This window comes from Embiotoca jacksoni, unplaced genomic scaffold (genome assembly GCF_022577435.1).
Source record: "Embiotoca jacksoni isolate LCO1_2020_lvr unplaced genomic scaffold, fEmbJac1.0.p SCAF_5, whole genome shotgun sequence".
Lineage (NCBI taxonomy): Eukaryota > Metazoa > Chordata > Actinopteri > Embiotocidae > Embiotoca > Embiotoca jacksoni.
In genome coordinates this window covers 16769140-16789880 of record NW_027185403.1, presented here as the reverse complement: position 1 = coordinate 16789880, position 20741 = coordinate 16769140, and the positions used below count along the sequence as shown (strand labels likewise).

Here is a 20741-nt window from a genome sequence, read left to right as displayed (position 1 = left end):
CCACCATCTGAAGAGGCAAATAAAAATGACAAGCTAACTGTTAAAGAACTGCTGATTTTTCACATGTTGTTTTAAAAGCTTTTGTGGCTCTGCCAGGTTTTTTTTTTTCAACTCTCTCTCTCTTTTCTCCTAAATTTTCAGTCTTCTTCCCCCCAACCACTTGCAGATATATGAAACCCCTCATTTATTGGCAAAATCTAAAAATAATTCCCCTCCACTCCGGTGCGGCTTTGATAAAAAAATATTTGTGTTCACAATGATTGTGCTCAGTCGGACAAAAACAGATAAAGACGTGTGTGACTGCGAGGTTCCTCAACAAGCTTCCACCACATGCACGCAAAACGATGGATTTCCCCTAAATAATTACTACTTCCCCTCCCCATGCATGTTAACAACACCAAAAGGAGCACTCAACACATTTCAAACTCCGGCTTAAGTCAGCTAACAATCTGCAAGTGTGTTTATGTTGGAGCATTGTTCACTTTTAGGCATTATTTTATCTAAATAGTGTGCTAGTTACACATTATGTTATTAGGAAATTACACACTAACACCCTGCGGATTAGTTTTCCACCCCTCGACATCCTTCTGGGAAGAAAAAAATTCGCATTCCCACAGATCTATTCCCAAATCCCAACTCCCCAAAGCCCCACGGATCCCGGTGCCCCGTTCAATCAGTGTCCTGCTTGGCAGAGCCGTCCGTCTGGGCCTGTCCGAGACGAGGGGAAAGACGCTCGGCTGAGATCCTCACATGCAGAATCTGACTCTCATTATCAATTATGGCTGTTTTTGTTTCTTTTTACCGCAACCATTAACCACACAGTTACTGGCAGACAGAGAGGGAGAGAGAGACAGAGGAACAGAGAGACAGAGGAGGAGAGAGAAAAGGCAATTTTCATCAAAAAGAATTAGCTCTCCAAACAAGTGAGATGGATGTGCCATAGAGTCAGATTCACAGTTGGCCTCATGAAAGCGTTGTGGACAGATGAAGATCTATATGTGTTTAACAGGAAGAGGGTGAGTAGCAAAGGGATAACTCAAGGCTTAGGAAGAGAAAAGAAGGAGGGAGAGGTAGAAGATAATTCACAACACGCTTGTGGTGAGAGGAGGCTGCATCTTGGCAGAGATGTTCCCCTCCTCCCCTGTTTTCCTCTCGCCCTCATCCTTTTGTTACCCACCCGACCAGGCAGAGGCAGTGGGAGTCAGTAAAGGCTGGATGCCGTGGCACATGAGCCATTAAATCTTCCTACACTGTGGGCAGGGGAGAAGGCGGTAGTACCAGGCCTCGTGCCCGGGATCCCCAAACGCTGCCAGCCCAGATCGAGCTGCACGGAGGGAGAGGAAAGAGACCTAGAAGCACAGTTTTACCTCTAATATGACCCCAATAAAGCCCTGTTAACGCAACCACAGCAAAACAGACAAAAGTAAGGTGCAGAAAACAGCACTTATTTCATTGATTTTTTTTAATTTTTTTTCCTTCTCACTATAGCTCATTAATTTGCACCAGCAAATACATTTTGGCACAAAACTAACGGCACATCATGTAGAATGCTTGTGCCAAAGCTTGACTGACAAATATCCACTATGGCCACTAAAATATGTCTAAACATTGTTAAGGGTTGTGTGTTTAGGCACTCACAGCATGTGGTTAAAGCTGAAGCATGAGAAACTACCTGGGTTTTCTACAAATTCAACATAATTTCTAGTAGACAGGATTGTTTATTACCAAAAAAGTTCCAAAAACCTTGGATTTTAAACTTCCCATAATGCAACTAGGTCTTATCCCTGCCTGGTAAATGTACATCTTTCAGCACAGAATTTCCTTTTTTGCAATATTCAAAGTCAAACGTCACAGCACTTCTCACCTGCATTTCTGGTACTGATTTAATAAAGTTTTTTTACATGTTGACATCAAAATACTTGTCTGAAATGCTTCTTATATTTGAGCCAGAGCTGCTTTCAAGCTCCTCTAACAGGAGCCTGTTAGTAGTTCTGAAACGAACAAAAACATTTGGCGAGGCAGCGTTTTGCTATTTCTATGCTCCAAGCCGTTCCAACAGACGGCCAAGGGGTCGAGGAGCAACTGAGTGTTGATATCTTTAAAGGTCAAGGCTGGGAATATTCTGCATTTCATACTGTCAACAAACTCCATGTAAAAGTAACCCAACAGTGCTTTTCTCTGTTTCCTAACACTTGTTCAACTGCCCCTATCTGTCAGTGTCTCTTGGCTCCAGGCTCATTGATTCCTTCTGATATGTAAATCTTTAAAATGAGTCATGGATATATAGTTTATTTTTGTAAAGGCTCAGTTTTAAGAAAATGGACATGTACAGTAGTAAAAATGTCATTGGGGGAAATGTTTTCAGCTGTGGTGCTCTGGCAGCCTTTGTTCTTTATAATGGAGGAACATATCACTCACTGCACCAGAGTGGTTAATTGATGTGTGTTTTTAATAGTGTTGGACAACAAAGGAGGTTTGAGGCACAGAGGATTATGAGCTGTATCAGGCTTTGGTTACACAGGCAACACTTGTTAGTGGTATCAATTCATCAGCTTTGGTCCTTTCATTGCATTTGACATCAAGGCAGCAGCCTCCTCTCCCTCAAAGCTGATTGGAGGAGAATATTTGGATGCCTTTCAACAGCAAATCAAGGGGCACGATGCAACCGTGTTGGCAGACACAGTCAATTAACTCCTACAGGCAGAGAAGGATGTGATCACTGACGCTCCTGGTAGGGCTGTGAAAGAAGCAGAAGCAATGAGGAGACTTTGTTCGCGCACAGCGAGGATCCCTGCAGGGAGTCCGCAGTCTGAGAGACACTGTGGACCTCTGACAGCTGAGAGAGGGACAAGATGGAGGTTATGAGTAGCAGATGTGATGTTGCACATACACACATCACGGTGCTGATGACATGTCAGGGTCAGAGGAATTTGTCACCCTGTAATCGGGCATGTTGAGAAAAACTTTGACTGGTTCTGTTCCGGCTCTCTTTTCTTCTTCCTTCACATCAACAGTGGACGGACAGCAGAAGCATTAATATCAGTAAATAACAAACAGCTCAATATCCTTAATACCCCCTCAGTTACAATATCCAATGTTTGAGACCAGCATTGGAAACAGTTAGCACATCAGCTTCTCAGCAGGGAGTGTGTACTCCAGGTGAGCCTTCACTCATGTCCACTACAGAGTGCTCATGTCCCATTAGTGCCACAACACACTAAGTGTGCACAGCGTTGCACATTCAAACACTCTACAAATGTCACAGCAGACTGCTGGTGGAAGTTTGACATTTGGCAGTGAGCGGGCATCCGCTCCAGCAGCCCATGCCCAGAATAACCCTCACACACCCTCACACACACGTATTTACAAAAGCACACACACTTACTGCTCAGCATCAGGATCCAACTTAAAACAAACCATCAGGGGGCCCCGTCACATCCATTCAGCACTGAGCTGCAGACAGACAGGCCTGTTTATAAACACTCACACACACACATATTGCAAGTTGTGTGCACATATACAGTACCGACAGATGCCTACCGTGAGTGTACGGCTGGTCGTGATTAGTGTTTGGGCACCGGCCTGCAGCTCCAAACACACACACACACACTTCAGCCTCAAAAAACAAGTTACACCGAATAAACAAAGACTTTGTATTGAATCAGAAAAAAAATGCCAGTTAAACAAGAAAAAGGCAGATTTTATGAACCGCTCAAGGTAACTTGTGTTGCATTTTATTTGTGCTTTTGTGTGTTGTTGAGGCCTACCACTTGGCTTCAATAGCAAACCAATTATTCGCAAATGATTATTAATTAGGCTACAAATCAGCAGCATGCCAGCGAGCCTGAAGGCGCAAAATGATGGGAAAGCCTAATTGCAGCTGGTCATCCAACTTCCGCATTAATGGAAACCTGAGGCCCCCTGCTAAATTGGATTTGAGTCTCTTGTTTCCGCAAAGCGTGCGTGTTGTGCTTAATAAAAGGAAACATGTGTGCCAAATATCCCTGAATGGGACGAGCGCAGATTTGCACTGGATTACGAATCAGAAAGCAACGAGAAGGAGCTTCCTGTTGTGCTTTGCTAAACCAGGCGAGGCGATCACTAGCTCGCGCGCCCGTCATCACTCCGTTGACATCCCATAATCCCATGAGGAAGATTTATGAGCTGACTGCTGAAGACAGCATGGAAAAGCAATCTCTCAAACGTGTGTGAAGGGAAACTACACAGGCTATTTCTATCAGTTTGTCGCGTCTTATTTCAATAAGCAGCAGCAGCAGCGGGCCATGTGTGCGCACAGCCAGCCAGCTCACTTTTTTCCTGCAGCAGCTTGAACCATGGCGGGTGTTCGAGATGCACTTAGTTTTGGAAGAAAACGAAAAGTTGGGGAAGAATAAACACGAATCCAGGCCACGGTCCTAAAACAGGTTATGATGACAGGGAACATGTGATTCCGGTTGGTCATAGTTCTCCATTTCCCGGCTGTTGTCAGAGATTTCCATCACCAACCAAACCAACCGTGCCGTAAACACAGCCCTCATTTGTTTTCTCCTCAGAGCAATTACACCATGTGATTAAAAAACATTTTAAATAGAACCTTCACTGACTTTTATTTGTGTAAAGCGGATCTATTTCATGTCGAGTAGTAATGTAATAATCCCGAGCTGTCATTACAGACCAGTTTCCCCCTGTGCGCAAAAGTCCATCTGATCTCCGCATTTATGAGAACCAGACTGGCGCACACCCTCACCGGGTACTACAACAGAAAAAAAAATCCCACTTCTATACCGGAGAAACGGGAGACAAGAAAGCGCTTTAAGGAAAGCCTTCAAATTAATATAGGAAATGTTAGCTTCAACAGAAAGGCTGCGAGTTTCACGGAGATATTTCTTTCCAGATGGTCTGAATTAAGAGACTTAAATATTTGTGCCTTGACTCCCAATCCAATACCCCCAAAACGCATTCTATTTATCTGCCGGCTGTCTAAATGGAGGGAAGCAACTTGTGAAACAATTGAAAGGTTTGTTCCTGCTAAAAAATGTTGCCTCAAGGGAAGATGTCCTTAACAAAATTCACATTAATCGCATTCTGGACTCCAGGCCATCAACACTGGTTTTATTGTTAGTTTGTGGAATGATTCTCACACATTTTATTTCAGTAAGTGATTCGATTTTCTTTAGATTACTAAATGGCAGAAACATGTTCATTAACCATCTGTTGAACTCACTGATTTCTACCTCGTCATCCGAGACATCGTGCGTAAAGATGCTCCTGCTGGTTCTCTTGAACACTCAAATGCCACTGAGACCAAGCGAATACTGCAATAAATATCCCTCATTCATTGGCCCTCATTGATTTGATTAAACATTTCCTTTAATATTAACAGCATTGAATTGTATATTGAAACAGGTGTCCCCTGTTGATACAGCTGAAATATAATCATTGTCATTATGTTGTTGTTTCCTTTGACGTGTTAAAAGAAACAATTGCTTGAAATGTGATTATTTTCCTCTTGTAGTGCAATATTTTTTTCTATTGTTTCATGAAATTTTTATTTTAAGATCGAAATGACTGCTTGGATGGATATTTTTTGCAGCGCAGGCCCATGTGAAGGAATGCACGCTGCACTCTTCCCTCCCTCTCTGTGACGCGCTGAGGGGAGCCAGAGCCCGAGGAACATATCCTATGTGAGCCAGAGAGGGAAGGGGAGACGTTGAGACGGGTAAAGGGGGAGAGAGGAGTATTGTAGTGAGGAGAAGAGGCGTGCCACTAATCAAGGATTTTGGATGAGGGGCGCGAGTCTCGGAGAACACATGGGAACGCACCGGATCAATTGCGCAGCGGAGAAAAGGGTCTCCCTTATGTGCTGCCGCTGATGTTTATTCTGCCCCGTCCTGTTCAGACTGAGCTGGGACACCGATCCTCGTCCGGCCCAACGTCAAACTTCAGGCGGATATACTGCTCGTATATACGGTGTCTCTCGCCAGGATGCAGGGCCTGAGCTCCCGGGCTCACGCGTTTTCTGTGGAGGCGTTGGTCGGGAAGCCCTGCAAGAGGATGAAAGTGTCAGAGGAACACGAGTCAAGTTCAGGTGGAGACACCGGTGGCGAGAGAAGCATCTTCACCGGTGAGACACAAGGACACGGCTTTTGAATTTTTAAGAACATCCCGCTGCTTTTAGTTATAACCATTTTACGCACAGCTTGGAAACACACTGGCAAAATTGCAACTGCAAGTTTTTTTTTTAAATTTAATTTAATTTATCTTTAGTCCACACTCGGATTTATGTAGAGGTCACAATTCAAAATATATTTAATCAATTAAAATCCAGATAATAATGATTAAAAAAAAGTTATATGTATTTATCCAGCACAGTGGGGGAACAGTATCCTGATTTATATATTCACAGCTTCATCAAACCAAAGAAAATCATCAAAGTTGCTGCTCACTCCTAAGCATTTTGAAATAACATAATTTGATGGATTTTTGGATGGTGGCTCCTTTTTACAATATCTCACTATATTCCTTCCTTTTGCACTTTCAGTCCAGCACGAATATCCCACCAGCCAGATGAAGAGAGCAGGTTCAACACCGAGGAGGCTGGAGGACACCACCTGTGACCCGCTGAGACAGACGGTGAGATCCGGGACCGAAGACTCCGGCAGCGAGGACAGCAAGCCGAAGGAGAGCGACCGCCGGCCGGACAGAGAGGTCCGAGTAGAGCTGCAGGGCTCCGAGCTGTGGAAGAGATTCTTTGAGATCGGCACCGAGATGATCATCACCAAAGCTGGCAGGTATAAGAAGGAAGGATTTGACAGAGGTCTGTAGCGGTTATTGTGAAAGCTTTACTTCTTGCAAACTGGCCTTTAGGCTCCATTTACTGATTTAGTGCAACAAATCCATCATGCAAAATTTCTAAATCCAAATATATTTGGCCTATACGAGTTAGATGAACAATAACCACATACAGGGAGTTACTCACCTGGCCTATTCATATCACCTCAACCTATTATTTGAATGTGCGTATTTTTTTAAGTGTCAAAACAGTTCAGCCAAAACGGCACACAAGTCCAACATAATGTGATGAGATTGGGTTCAGGTTAAGAGTAGTATTTTGAAAAAACAAAACAAAACGGATACTTTATCTCAAAATGATTGAAACAATAAAGTTTAGTCACACAAAAATATGAGCAGGCCTCATAATTCGCACCCGGGTTTTTACTGTTTAAATGGGGCCTTTTGTATTAAAAAAGAAAATAATAATAAAAAAAAAAAAAAAAGAAACGGTACACAGTGTCTAATCTGCAGTCTGTACAATTAAGTGTTAGTTGTTGAAGTGTCAGTTCTAAATCTAAGATAGAGTGGTCGTCATCAATAACATGATAATGAACTGCTATGCAGTCACAGGTGCCCGTTTACCGAGTGTAAAAGGCTGCAGCCAATCAGAAGTGAGCAGAGGAGCTGACACTTTTATATTACTGTCCAAACAAATGAGCGGGACAGCGGAGTTATCCGTCAATAAAGCAGAGTCAACAACCAAAACTGAGCGTGTTTATATTTACTCTATATGTTTTTGTCTGGCTTCTATTTTAGACTTTAGCGCAGAAACCTGGGACGAAAACTAGATACTCTCGAACTGAATTGAACCTGTCACAGGATGACTGTCAATAAGGAAACCTTGTGACACGGAGGTATTCTTGGGTACAGGTCGATTGAATTAACTTTATCTTTCCGTTTCAAAGAAATACTTTTGTGGTCTGATAATTGGCCATGTACGTCCCCTTCTGTTTTTCCAGAAATGAGTTATTGGGACATGACTACTTGCTGAAATCGAGGTACCGTTTATTCAATTACCGAGAGCACGTGCTATAAATCTCGGCAGGGAAGATACCCTTGTGAGTCTTGGCCCCTCGACGTCCCTGAACTTCCCTCTGAACCTGGCCGATAAAGGCAGCGAAGTTTCTGCCTGAAGTTTTTCTACTTTATGTCTTGTTGCGTTATTTTATAATGTGAAATCCATGACTACTAAATACAAATGCATCGGTTTAAAAAAAAGTTTTAAGCAGATTTCTTATTTCTAACGAAAGTGCTGCGCTTCTTTTCTGTCTTTTCATTAGGAGAATGTTTCCTTCTGTGCGCGTCAAAGTGCGTAACTTGGACCCCAGCCAGCAGTATTACATCGCAATGGACGTCATGCCCGTGGACTCCAAACGCTACAGGTTTGTGTGTACTAATTATTCTAACTCAGAATTGACCTGTTTATCCACTGACGTATTGACTTGCATCCCTCCTCAGATATGTGTACCACAGCTCGCAGTGGATGGTGGCTGGAAACACGGACCACTCGTGCATCTCTCCGCGGCTCTACGTGCATCCGGACTCACCGTGCGCGGGAGAGACGTGGATGCGACAGGTCATCAGCTTTGACCGCGTCAAACTCACCAACAACGAGATGGACGACAAGGGACATGTAGGTAACCGACGAGCTGCTTGCTCTTTATCTGTGCTTTAAATACTGGATCAAGGCTCAACATGCTGTGGGCCTGCAGGGGAGACTTTTTCGTGGAGTGGGGGTCAGATCAGGTCTACATTTATGATGGGATTTTCGCATATGGCTGATCATTTCTTTTTTTTTACTTCCGAGTGTTGATGTTGATATCAACCTGTATATAATGTGGAGCATTTACAGGGGTCAATCTTTGAAAATGTATGCCCTCCCTAAATCGCTGCCTATCAACAGTCTAATATTGGAGTGAGGAAGGGGCTCCTGAACTTCCTGTGAAAGGTTCAGTGATGTAAAATGCGGTGGCCAGGGAAGTGATAGGAGGCTTTTGTCTTGATCCTTCTGAATACCGTGGGGTGTGTGTGTTTGGGAGACTCACTTTTCTTAAATAGCAGAAGTGGAGAAACTGTGTTTGTGCTTGAGCTGAAAAACGGCCTCATGATCCCTGGTATTGCTGTAGTCAGTTTACTGTGGTTTTAAATACACGTAAAGAGCTTCTTATTATCCAACCTTTTTTTTTTTTTTTTTAAAGTTATTGCTGTTTGACACAAAAATTGGCAGTGGAGCAGTGTCCTGCATTTTCTAAAATAATCTGGTACTTCCACTCTGAAACCTCATTTATATTACATAACCACATGATTTTATTTGGATTCTCTCTAAGCAGGTAAAAAGGAGATTTGTGGGTTAAAGATCCCCAAATTTGTAGAACTTTCATATAGTTTACACTATTTTTCTGGTTAGTTCACAAAATATTTGACCAAATATGCAAAATGAAAAAATATTACAGAACCACAAAATGTTGCAATAAACTGCAACAATTAGTTGTACTTTAGTTTTTGGCAGTATGCAAAGTTTATTGTTTCATTTCTTATTGCGATGTCAAATTTTAAATCTGATTAATTTCTGTGAAACACAAGATAATTATCATTTATTAATTTAATCATATTTTATGTTTTTTTGTTTTATTTGTTGAATAGACCTTTTTATCTAAATCCATATTACTTTTAATGTGCAGAAAAGTCTGTCTTAATGTGTTTTATATTCTGTGATGCATCTTATGATATTGTTTTGAAGAATATTTTATTTCATTATTATATTATTTTCATGTGTCATCTACCGTAGATTATTTCTCTAACTGTAACGGAAATGTTTTCCATCCAACACTAAAAGCCACTTCTTTCTTAGTTTTTTTTTTTTTTTTTTTATGGATTCATATTTTTTAAATCATTTAAAACTTTTAGCAAAATTCACAAACTATTGGACCATTAACTATTTACCATAACGCTAAATCAATTAGTGAATATATCAATTAGTTGAGCAACAAAACATTTTGCCAACTATTTGGATATTCGATTAATTGTCAAATTAAAACTGAATATCTCCCTGTTGTCTGCCATTAATACTGAAGAAGCAATTTGATGACACACTTTATAGACCAAACAATTAATTGAAAACATCATTTTTGTATTTATACTGACAATCGTCAGTTGTTGCAGCCCTATATGTTGGTTTCAGAAGTTCATCTTAAAGATAATAATATAATAGAGGTCCGCTTTATAAAATTCTTTATATCATCTTTGTCTCTTGATCCAGGTCATTCTTCAGTCGATGCATAAGTACAAGCCACGTGTGCACATCATCCGGCACAACCCTCGGATGGACTTGTCTCAGATCCAGTCGCTGCCTGCTGAAGGAGTGCACAGCTTCTCCTTCCCAGAAACAGAGTTCACCACCGTCACAGCTTATCAGAACCAACAGGTAACGCTGAGACTAAACCGGACCGGCCCGGACATGAGTAAAATACTTTGTAACATAACGACGAACAACAGATTCATGTTTAGAAACAATGTGCCCTGAAGACGATATGTTCAAAATGTTGCTTATTTTCTGAATCAAAATGTTCATATTTTTGGCCAACAATTAAATAATATTTAGTAGAAATCAGTCAACAACTTGATATTACTGATTTTGAGTCTTATTCTTCTGGGTGCCAGAAATATTGAAAAAGCAGATGTTTGGTCATCGACACAGCGGTTGTTATGATGATCCAGTCAGCAGCTCGTGCTCTTTGACCTCACATAAAAATGTTTGAATCTCCAAGTCGTGAAGCTGATGAGGCCCACGTCCAAGCGGTCTCAGTAAAATCATAAATTTGCAGTCTGCTGATTTTCTGCTGGGCTCAGAGAGGGTGTGTGTGTTCCCGTGCAGGGGACCTGACCCCGCTGTTGGCTACCATTCCTCCAGTAACAGAGCCGTCCACTGAGACTGCCAGCTCTTTTCATCAGGGCTCATTTTACTATCAGCCAGCGTATTATTACAGAAACTCAATAACGAGCTGTGACTGCGCAGATTGCTGGAGTCCACAGCCTATTAAAGCACCGAATAAAACTGTCCGACCCCGAACTCCGTCTCCAAGAACCCTGTTTGACATGGCTGGTCGCCCTGGGTGCTGCTGGGAGAAGCGGTCCCGGAGGGGGAGCTCTGCCACTCTCCGTGCTGTTGTAAAGCTGAGCTCATTGTTAGCTTAACACGTCAGTGGTCGACACGTCTACTCTAACACCGTGTCTGCTCCTCTCTCCCGGGCAAGATAACAAAACTGAAGATCGACAGGAACCCCTTCGCCAAAGGCTTCAGAGATCCAGGAAGGAATAGGTAAAGAACGAACACCGAACATTTTGTTAGCTCAGAAAGTACTCCACCAAAGGACCCAAGAGGGATTTTAAGTTCAACCACTGAAATTTGAAGCCACATAAAACCTTCAAATAAAGCTGAACTGTGTAGTGCAGAATTTCACACCTCTCAGAACCAATATTTAAATACCTGGAATAACATTTTTCACTGCTTTTACAGTATACATTTTTATATATGTGTGTGTGTGTGTGTGTGTGTGTGTGTGTGTGTGTGTGTGTGTGTGTGTGTGTGTGTGTGTGTGTGTGTGTGTACAGGGGGGTGTTGGATGGCCTGTTGGAGTCATATCCCTGGAGAGGCCCACTCAGCTTGGACTTCAAGCCGTTTACCATTCAGCTCCAAGGTACTGAGCTGCAGCTCTTTTTACTTCTCTGGTCCAAACTGAGATTTTTGCTCTTTTATGATTTTAGTTTCTAACGTGTGCCAACAGGAAGCTCGGGGTCACCGACCAGCAGTGTGAAGAGCCTCCTCCCTCTCTCCTCATCGTCATCCCTTCACCCGTTCTCCGTCTCAGCGCTCTCCTGCCAGGACGCTGCTCTCCACACCCTCGCTCTCCCCCTCTACAGCAAGACGTCCGCCGCCTCCGCCTGCGTCTCCCCGCTGCCCAGCAGAGCCTTCTCCTCCCTGGGAGCAGATAGACTGAGAGGCCTTCCCCCACTGCCTCCTCTCACAGACCTCCCGTTCCTCTCTGCACTGCAGGGGAAGAAACTTCCCCACTTTAGGGACCCGTGTCTTCACGGATCTCCGGGGAGCCCCCCTTGCCTGCTGCCCCTCCACAGCCCCCTCGGTCCTCAGGGGTCCCCTCTCTTCCCTCATCTCTCCGACACCGCGGGCCCTTACTGCCTTTACCGCTACAGCTTCCCCCTGAGCCCCCAACTCGCGGCTCTTTCCCGGCACGCCAAACTAGCCGAAGACACCACAGACTGTCTGCTGCGCCAGTCTCCGTGGCACCCGACCACCAACCACTGCCTCTGACAGCTGGACCGCACTTGCGGGCTTCGGCCCATTGAGTGTAACAAGCCAAAGTTTATTGCAACAAAACAGAGAGGGCTTATTTTCTATTTGAGCGAATGGGGCTATTTAAAAACTTTGTATACTCTGTGTTGGATTCACCAGCACAAAAGAATGATCCAGACTCAGATCATTTTTACTGTTCACATTCACCTAGAGCCAAAAAACCCTGCCCTCTGACTAAACAAAAAGATGTGATTTTTATTTGGGACAGAAAGCAGAGTTTTATTTTTCTGCACAACATCTTTTTTTCTTTTATATTTCAGTCCCACAATTTACCTTCTTGAAGGGCTGTAATGTTGTTACCAAAGAGCATCAGCAATAGGATCTGAGGTATGTAACATAACTATTAATGATCATGACAGTTAAACCGACCATAACTGCCCATTAAAGTATTTTTCATATTTTATTAATATCAAACATGTTCAAATTTTTCTTTTTATACAGAATTTATAAGCAAACTGAAAGAGGAAATACATTTCCCACGTTTTCAATTTGTATTAACATGAATACGCAGTGTGATTCAAAGTAAACAAAACCACATATGTGCTTAATGTGCAGCAGGAAGTAACTTTAAATAAGAAATGATGATTAGACAAACATTTTGTTGCAATTATCAACTGGTATTCACTGAATGTGAACAAAAGCGTGTCTTTTTTTTTTTGGAGGACTCAGCTGAATCTCGGTGTCAGGCTTGGCCACCCCTGACCAATAAGATGAGCTCATCAGGTCTTTTTAGAGGAAGAACAACAGCTGCCAGAATTCAGGCAGCCAGTTTCCATCCCTGTGCTTTATTACCAATAATAGGACTAATCAGAGACGCATGGAGGTGAAACGGTTTTTCTATCAAGACCTTTATTAGTTTGTAACGAGGCTGGATCGAGGCTCCCTGCTCTCTACAACGGTCTAAAGCAGCCGCGTCATCACTGTAGTGTTGTAACGTTGTTCCAGGATCAACAGAAAATCGATGCTGCTGTGTGAAGACTTGACTTTTTGAGTCATGTGGAAGGCTTTCAGAGTCAAATGAAAACCTCTCCACATAATGCTGTGTTTTTTTTGTCCGCACCAAAGGGGTGCACGCCCGTTCAGCCGCTGATGTGATAATTCCTGCCTTCAACTCAGACTCAAACCCAGCACCCATTCCTCCCCCCCTCCCCCCCCCACCCCACCCCGTTCCTCCCTCTCTCCCTCCCTCCCGCTAAAGCTAGGAACAGCGGTTTAGGCAAAGCGGGGGAAATGGCCTGTTTCCCGACAAACGGTCAAAACCAAACACCAATTTACTTGTCATGGTCGAGCACGGCAGTGAGATAATGTGCACTGGACGTGGAAATAGCAGGAAGGAGTTAATTGAGGAGCTCAGGCAGGGGATGGCCCATGTTTCGGCGAGCGGTCAGGTGCACCGGCATCAAACAGCCCGCCCTTTGTCTGCAGACACACGTAATCTGTGCCGGTTACTCGATACCGGCTGTCATCTCCACGTTTGCCTACGCAGGACAATCATTTTAAACTCCCGACTAATTCCTGATCTTTCAATTAGACAAATTGCTTTCATACCAGGAGAGCTGAACTCTGCACCTGTCACTCTCCGGTGTAGTAAAGCAGGCACACACACTTGTAGCAAATATGATGAGCATCAAGCACCTGTAATGATTAGTGGAAACACGACTGCGCTGTATCGCAGAAAACAATCCGTTTGAAAGATGAGCTTCTGATTAGTGTCTGTGCATACAGAGGATACATTTTGCAGTAGTGCAAATGTTGCCTGATAAAACAGTGTCGCAAAAAATGAAGTGCCACTCTGCATCAGCCTTTTTAGTAAAATGAAGCCGTTTTGGGGAATATTCACTTTCTTAGATGAAAAGACAACGACAGCAGCCGACTAGTTCATAGATTATTTTAGATTAAATGAATTTGGCATAAAGACTAGAAAAAGGCAAACATTTTCTGTCCAAATGTAAGAAAGTGTCCCTACCAGCACCTTTAATGCTCACTAAATCACATACTCTGTATGTCATTTACTGCATTAAGTGCAAAATTGACAGGTTATTTTTTGTTTTATGTGGCGTGCTATTTTTAGATTTTTTTTTTTTGGGCTAGGTGCAATAACTTCCTTAATTTTTAAATTTCAGTTTTTTTGTATAAATTAAAAAAATATATATAATGTGCTTATTAGTGAGATGCAGAGGTGATATGTTTGTTGTTGTTCAGCAGAGGCAGCCTAGCAGTTTTCCAGAATACAGTTTTTATGGTGAGCTAACTAGCTGCTGGTAACAGACAGAAGTGGCAGTGCCGCCATCTTTCTTATCTAAAGCAAACTCTGTCTTCATATTTACAAAAAAAAAAAATCCATGTTAGACCCCGAAGTTGACCGTCGGGTTAACCTCTTATCAGTCTGTTCATGAATGTCCTCCACTGTTTATTCATCCACATTGTGAATTTGCCTTATAATGTGTTAACATCACGCTCACGTAGGTGGTGGCTGAAATAACATGGAAACTGTGATGATTCAACTCTGTAATAACACGAGGAGGGACGTTTCTGGACTGTTCTGCCGTGATTGACGGGTAGTAAAGGGAGAGAAATTTGACCCTGAAGTCATTTGTTTCCAATCATGTGAAATGGCATCCTGCAACAGGAGAGAAGCTCGGCAGAGAGTCAGGACGTGTAAATACACTCTGCCTTCATTAGATTAACATACATGACACACACACACACACACACACACACACACACACACACAAACTCCGCACAAACACGCATACGTCAGTTACCTCCTAATAATAGTTGCCATACTTTTACCATGAGCACTCAGTTGTACACACACACTACACACAGCCCTCTGCCCGTGGAGCTCCATGCCCTGCAGCCTCACTCGTACTGGGCTCCGTGTGTCTCCTGTGAAGGTTTATAATGGACGCTATTTTCTCTGCAAACTCAATAAAAGCTGGTTATTTATCAGGTCAGATTATGGGACATGACTGAGCTCAGCTGTAAAGTTGAAAGTGAAACCAGCTGTGGCTGAAATTGAATTACACTCGGTGAGTAATGTGAAAAGCAAGAGCAGTTTAACAGTTATTAAGCGCTCCTCCACTGCCCTATCGAGCAGACATTCGCCACATAGTCACAGTGAAAGTGCTCCTCTCAACGTTATTTCCCTTCTATTTTATAAACAGCTTCTGTTGCTGAGAACATCAAAACGTTCCCACTCTTCTCTTGGGATCTCTCGGCGTCAGATAGAACGATGACAGACCCGCAAGTCTCCACGGATCTGCGTTTTGCTTTGTATACGTGTGTATTCCTCGCCGTACGGCTGCACGTGTGGGTGGACGGGGGTCACTGGGGCAATGCACAGGCATGCGCTCCCTGACGAGCCCCCGTCCTCCAGGAGCAGAGGTTAGCTGAGTGGAGGACAAACAGTTTTAACATGTGGCCTGGCAGCTGGCCTGCATGTTTGTGTGTGTGTTTTGGGGTTTCCTCAGCGTGCTCCATCTGGGCCTCAAACTCATGCCATTTATCAGAGAATGTGTTAATCACCCAAACAGTTCTTGTACTCTCCCTCGCACCTCAACTCTGTTTTCAGCTTGTCTCCTTCATTTTTCTGATGCAAACTGTGAACTACAGAATTACCTTTACTCAATCAGTACGCTGTGTTATATTTCTGAGGGAAATATTGCACATTTTCATCCACAACATTACTATATTTATACTAAAAGGAGGCTTTGCTTTTGTAGGGTCATTTAGAGGGTTTTTAAATGTTGCATTTACCTTTAGAAGTAGATACATTTTCTCAATCCTCAAATAAAGACATGATTTTCTTTGGACAGAAACAGTTTGATAGTATGTGCACAGCTTGTTGTGCATACGTCTGTGCTTTTACTGGTTACATTACCAGTACCACTTTTACTTCAGGCAGATGATCATGTTTTACCACGGTTAAAGTAATTGAATTACTTGTGTTGAGCTCAGTGTTTTGTCATCATTGCAGCTTTGTGTTTCAGTGCAGGGTGGCTGGAGGAGGGCTGTCAGCACTCAGCTTATGACCAACAAACACGACACACACTCTGACCCGGGCTGTCCGTCATGTCTCCTCCTAAGAGAGAGTGTGCGTGCTAATTTCTCCCCATGTCTGATCAGCCAAAAGGGGATTCTACAGGTGTGTGTGTGTGTGTGTGTGTGTGTGTGTGTGTGTGTGTGTGTGTGTGTGTGTGTGTGTGCGTGTGTGTGAGACAGAGAGAGAGAGAGAGCTTCTGGCATTGGTTTTGTTTAATAGAGGCCTATAAATCAAGCCTTTTGGAACAAGAGATGTGAGATATTCTTTTTCTCTTTGCCCCTATCTCTGACAGAGGGATAGATCGCTCTTACCTCTTTTTGCTTCCTGTGTATGACAGGTTATCACTCCTGGGACAGATACAGAAAGAGGAGAGAATAAGAAAAGAGGTGGAGGGTGATTGAATGAGAGTGATGCTCCGTGGCTGATGTATCGGATGGCAGACGAGGGAATGGGTTGGAGAGAAAAAAAAATGATTTAGCGCCGGCCTGTACTATCCTCTCCTCTTATCCCTACCTCGTTGCTTTCATGTCTCTACCAAGGGTCGACCCGCCTGCTGCCCCAGATGGTGCTGTCTGTCTGGGCTGCCCTCTACAGGATGTGCCCCTCTCACCCCCACAACTACAGACCCATACTCGCTTAATTGATTTCAGGGGGGAAGGCCCTATTTCTCTTCTGTTTCATACACACACACACACACACACACACACACACACACACACACACACACACACACAGAGAGACAGACAGCTTGCCAACAGCTAGTTCCCTCAGTGCACACACACACTTACACGCGGCTGGCGCTGTGCGCTGTCAACGCTAATTCAATTTGAGACGCGGGAGTGTGACTAACAGCAGACCTGCAGAGTGTTTTACCATATGCACCACACACACTCCTAACAGATCACTCCTCGCACACACTGCTCTGTCATATCCACTGGTGTTAAACTAATGTAACTCCACATGTTTAATTCCTGTTAGTTGATCTCATCTCTTCCTGTTTCCCTCATTGTCATTAGACAGTCATCTTGTCAACAACTATTAGCACCTTTTTAACCCCTTCGTCCTAACCCAGGATTAACAGCTGAGTGAGACATACTTTAGTTTCAGCATGTTAACTCTGTGATCATTTTATGAAAGCTAGTAGGTCCCAGAAAGACAGTAAATATAGTGTTGAGTGATTCAGCAAGGGTTATTTCTCATTGCAATTGCATTTATTTTATGGGCCTACATTTTTTCAAGAAATATAGCAAGACATCACGTTTCACTACAGCAACACTTTAACAGTTCAACAATAGTTCACTATTTTTGAAGTAGCACACAATATGTGCATAAAGTATAGAAAAACATTCTACAAACAAGAAATGAAATGGATTTCAGAAGGAGACTGAGTGTGTCTGAGACACTGTAGTGCTTTGAGCTAAATACTAACATCCAAATGCTAGCAGCTATCAAAGACTGTATATAAAAGGGTGGCTACAGTTTTTTTAGGAAGGATATTAACTTAGTGGGCATTTGCACAAAAATAAGCATGTTGGGTAAGTTCAAATTTGGGCTTAATAATTGACGCCAACATAAAAGGCAAAATACAGAAAAGGAAAATGAATGAAATTGTGTTGCAGTTCTGAAGCAGATGGGCTAAAGTTTAGCCCGAGGCAACATTTCCCTGCGGGGTGATGAATTATAATGTAAAATACAAATAAAGGAAGCATTTATTTGCATTTGTACTGTGTTGACACAAAGACTGGCAGACAGCGTACCGATAAAGAGTAAAAGACGAGGCTGCATGTCCTCGTTCACGGGTTGTTTCACCGTAAGAGATATCAGGGGTGAGGCGAGGGTTAAGTTGAGGGGGGTTAACAGGGTAAGGAGAGGGGTGGTGGGATCAGGTGTGTGTCTGTGTGTGACAGGGGTTGTGAGGGTGTGAGCAGGAGATTGGTTAAATCTTTATGAAGCGTGCTCAGGGATCGACAGGGCCAGCTGTATCGGGGCGTGTGTGTATGTCTGTGCAGGAGACAGTAAAACTGATTAAAAGCAGCGTTAACACATCTGACAGGATACAATGGTCAAGAGGTGAGTGGAAACTGGGGGAAGCCTTGGTCTGGAACGATTAGACACACACACACACACACACACACACACACACACACACACACACACACACACACACACACACACACACACACAGAGAGAGAGCAGCGGCAGCAGATGGAGACTCGGGAAAGCCCTGGGCAGCAGCGATTGGTCACACATGCCCATCGATATCCGAGTAGAACCAATCAGCTCGGCTTCCTGTGTTTGACCTGACCCTTCACGGCTGATAATTGAATTTTTCAAATGGGAAGCTGGGAGTTGGATGGAAGACAAGCAGTGCAGAGGAGAAAAAAGAGCCTTTGCTACCTCACTGTATAAAACTTTTCCATTTAAATAGTTAATGACACTTTTTACTGCACTCACAACTTGAGTGTAAAAAGTGGGGATCAAAGGTCAATTCTTCAAACAATGCTTAACGACACCACAAATGATTTGAACAACAAAAATATGTTCGTGAAATCGTGTGATATATATAAAAAAATCCAGAAGTTTGTTCATTTGATTTCTTTTTTAGAATTTGATTCTTTCTCATTATATACCGTGCTGTATAATAAGATAAAGATTTTTATGACACTTTAGTTTAAATAAATACATTTGGTGACACAATACACAGCAGACCATGATCTCTTTAACATGTCTTAATAGTTTTGTAGGTCGCAGTCATTTGGGACTAGCTGTAGGGAATTTTTTATTTTCTGCTCAATATGTGCTCACAAACATATCTATTATTTTATTATTTCATTAATCAATTACCAGTTAAACTTTGAAACATCAAAAAATAGTGATAAAATGCCAAAAAGTCCAAAACTAAGATATTCAGATTACAATTATATTAACTGGAACCAGACATTGCTTTTATTAAGTTTTCCAAATTTGCCTGTAAATTACTGAAAAAATAAACTGATTAGAGTCAGTTGTCAATTATTTCTCTGCAATCTAACGTATTTAATCAAATGATTATTATTATTTCAGCTCTAAGTGCAAATAAATATACATTTTCTGATACATATTTTTCTATATAACTATGATTTTCATAAAAGTTTGACTGTGTGCTGTGGAAATATGGGAAACTTTCTGGTTTCTCTCTATTTTCAGAAAAGTTCCATATTAAATAGTTCCAGGAAACTTCTTGGAGATTATTCGGAACTTTTTCAGAAGTTATGAACCCATAAATTCATGTTACCTCAAATTGCATTCTCAAGATAAAAGTTTGGGATTTAGCTTTAATGTTTCTTTCCCTACTAAACCCCAACTCATAAGTGTCTGAACATACCGTTTCATATCCTGTGTGTGTGTTTCACATGGAGGTCCAACCTATCCCTCTTAATGTAATTAGAGCTTTTCCACTGAGCCAGCGTGTGCAGCTCGGAGCAGAAGCAGACTGGCCGGCCATGGGGACAGGACCACCGGCCCACCGGCCCACCGGATCCCGGCCTGTCAGCAAGTACCACTCCTCAAGGAACCGGGACAAAGGGGTGATGACGGCGCTGGAGGGGAGAGCGACTAGGTATCAACACCTGACACACACACACACAGACACAAACACAGGTTTCCCCCACAGCGTTACTCACACAGGAGCCATCTCCTGCACATCTGGTGGAAGCATCCCTGCACATGTTTGGATGCAACACAGCAGAGAGAAAAATAGGCCATGACAGACTCCCCCAGCTTTAATCATGTTGAAAGAGAAGAAGTTGCCAGTGAAGGTTAAAAATATTGTAAAAGAATGTATCAAACGGATTTCGTGGCTCTTACAGCAAAGACACATGGAATTTTAATTTCAGATGATTTAACTGGAGGCAGAAATGACTGACAGCTGTTGGATCGCTGGGGTCAGCACGAAAAGGAACAACCGAGGACTTAAAGAAGCGTGTGCGTGCTCCAACACACTGCAGACATCGTACTCATCAAAGCGTCCGGTAATAGGCAAAAAATAGAGACTTGTGTCAGTCTGGGGGCAGTGATGATGATTGTGGATGTAGTTAAGTGTGTGCTGATGATGATTGGGAAGGACACAAAAAGGGTCAGAGGTGGCCGAGTGTCACTCCGGAGAACTCCCATCAGCTACACGGCTCCCAGTGTGTTCATGTATAGAAATATGTGTGCGCTTGGCGGCACCTGTAATGGCTCCCAGCTGAGATGTGCATCCCCCCGGGACACGCTGAACTGTGCATGTGTGTGTGTGTGTGTGTGTGTGCATGTGTGCGTGTGTAATGAGGCCCTGGCATGCGAGCTGCAGAAGACCGCTTCCTCTACAGGTGACACCTTTGACCTCTCATCTGTTCTCTGTTGGAGGAGAGACAGCGGAGGGGGTAAAATGAAAAGTGGAGGGACTGACAGGCGTGTAGCGAGGTGCATACTTCAACCAACTGCAAAATTACATGAAAAAGTCTCACAAAC

The 20741-nt window shown here is 43.1% G+C and overlaps 1 protein-coding gene across 1 annotated transcript; it reads left to right on the top strand.

Moving 5' to 3' along the window:
* The first annotated feature begins 5985 nt into the window (after positions 1-5985).
* On the top strand, positions 5986-12163 carry tbx22 (T-box transcription factor 22). The gene is made up of 8 exons (XM_069171404.1): positions 5986-6124; positions 6578-6791; positions 8115-8216; positions 8293-8467; positions 10094-10258; positions 11088-11152; positions 11446-11531; positions 11619-12163. Exons 1-8 carry the CDS (start codon positions 5986-5988, stop codon positions 12161-12163), a joined length of 1491 nt encoding a protein of 496 aa, XP_069027505.1.
* The last annotated feature ends 8578 nt before the right edge of the window (positions 12164-20741 follow it).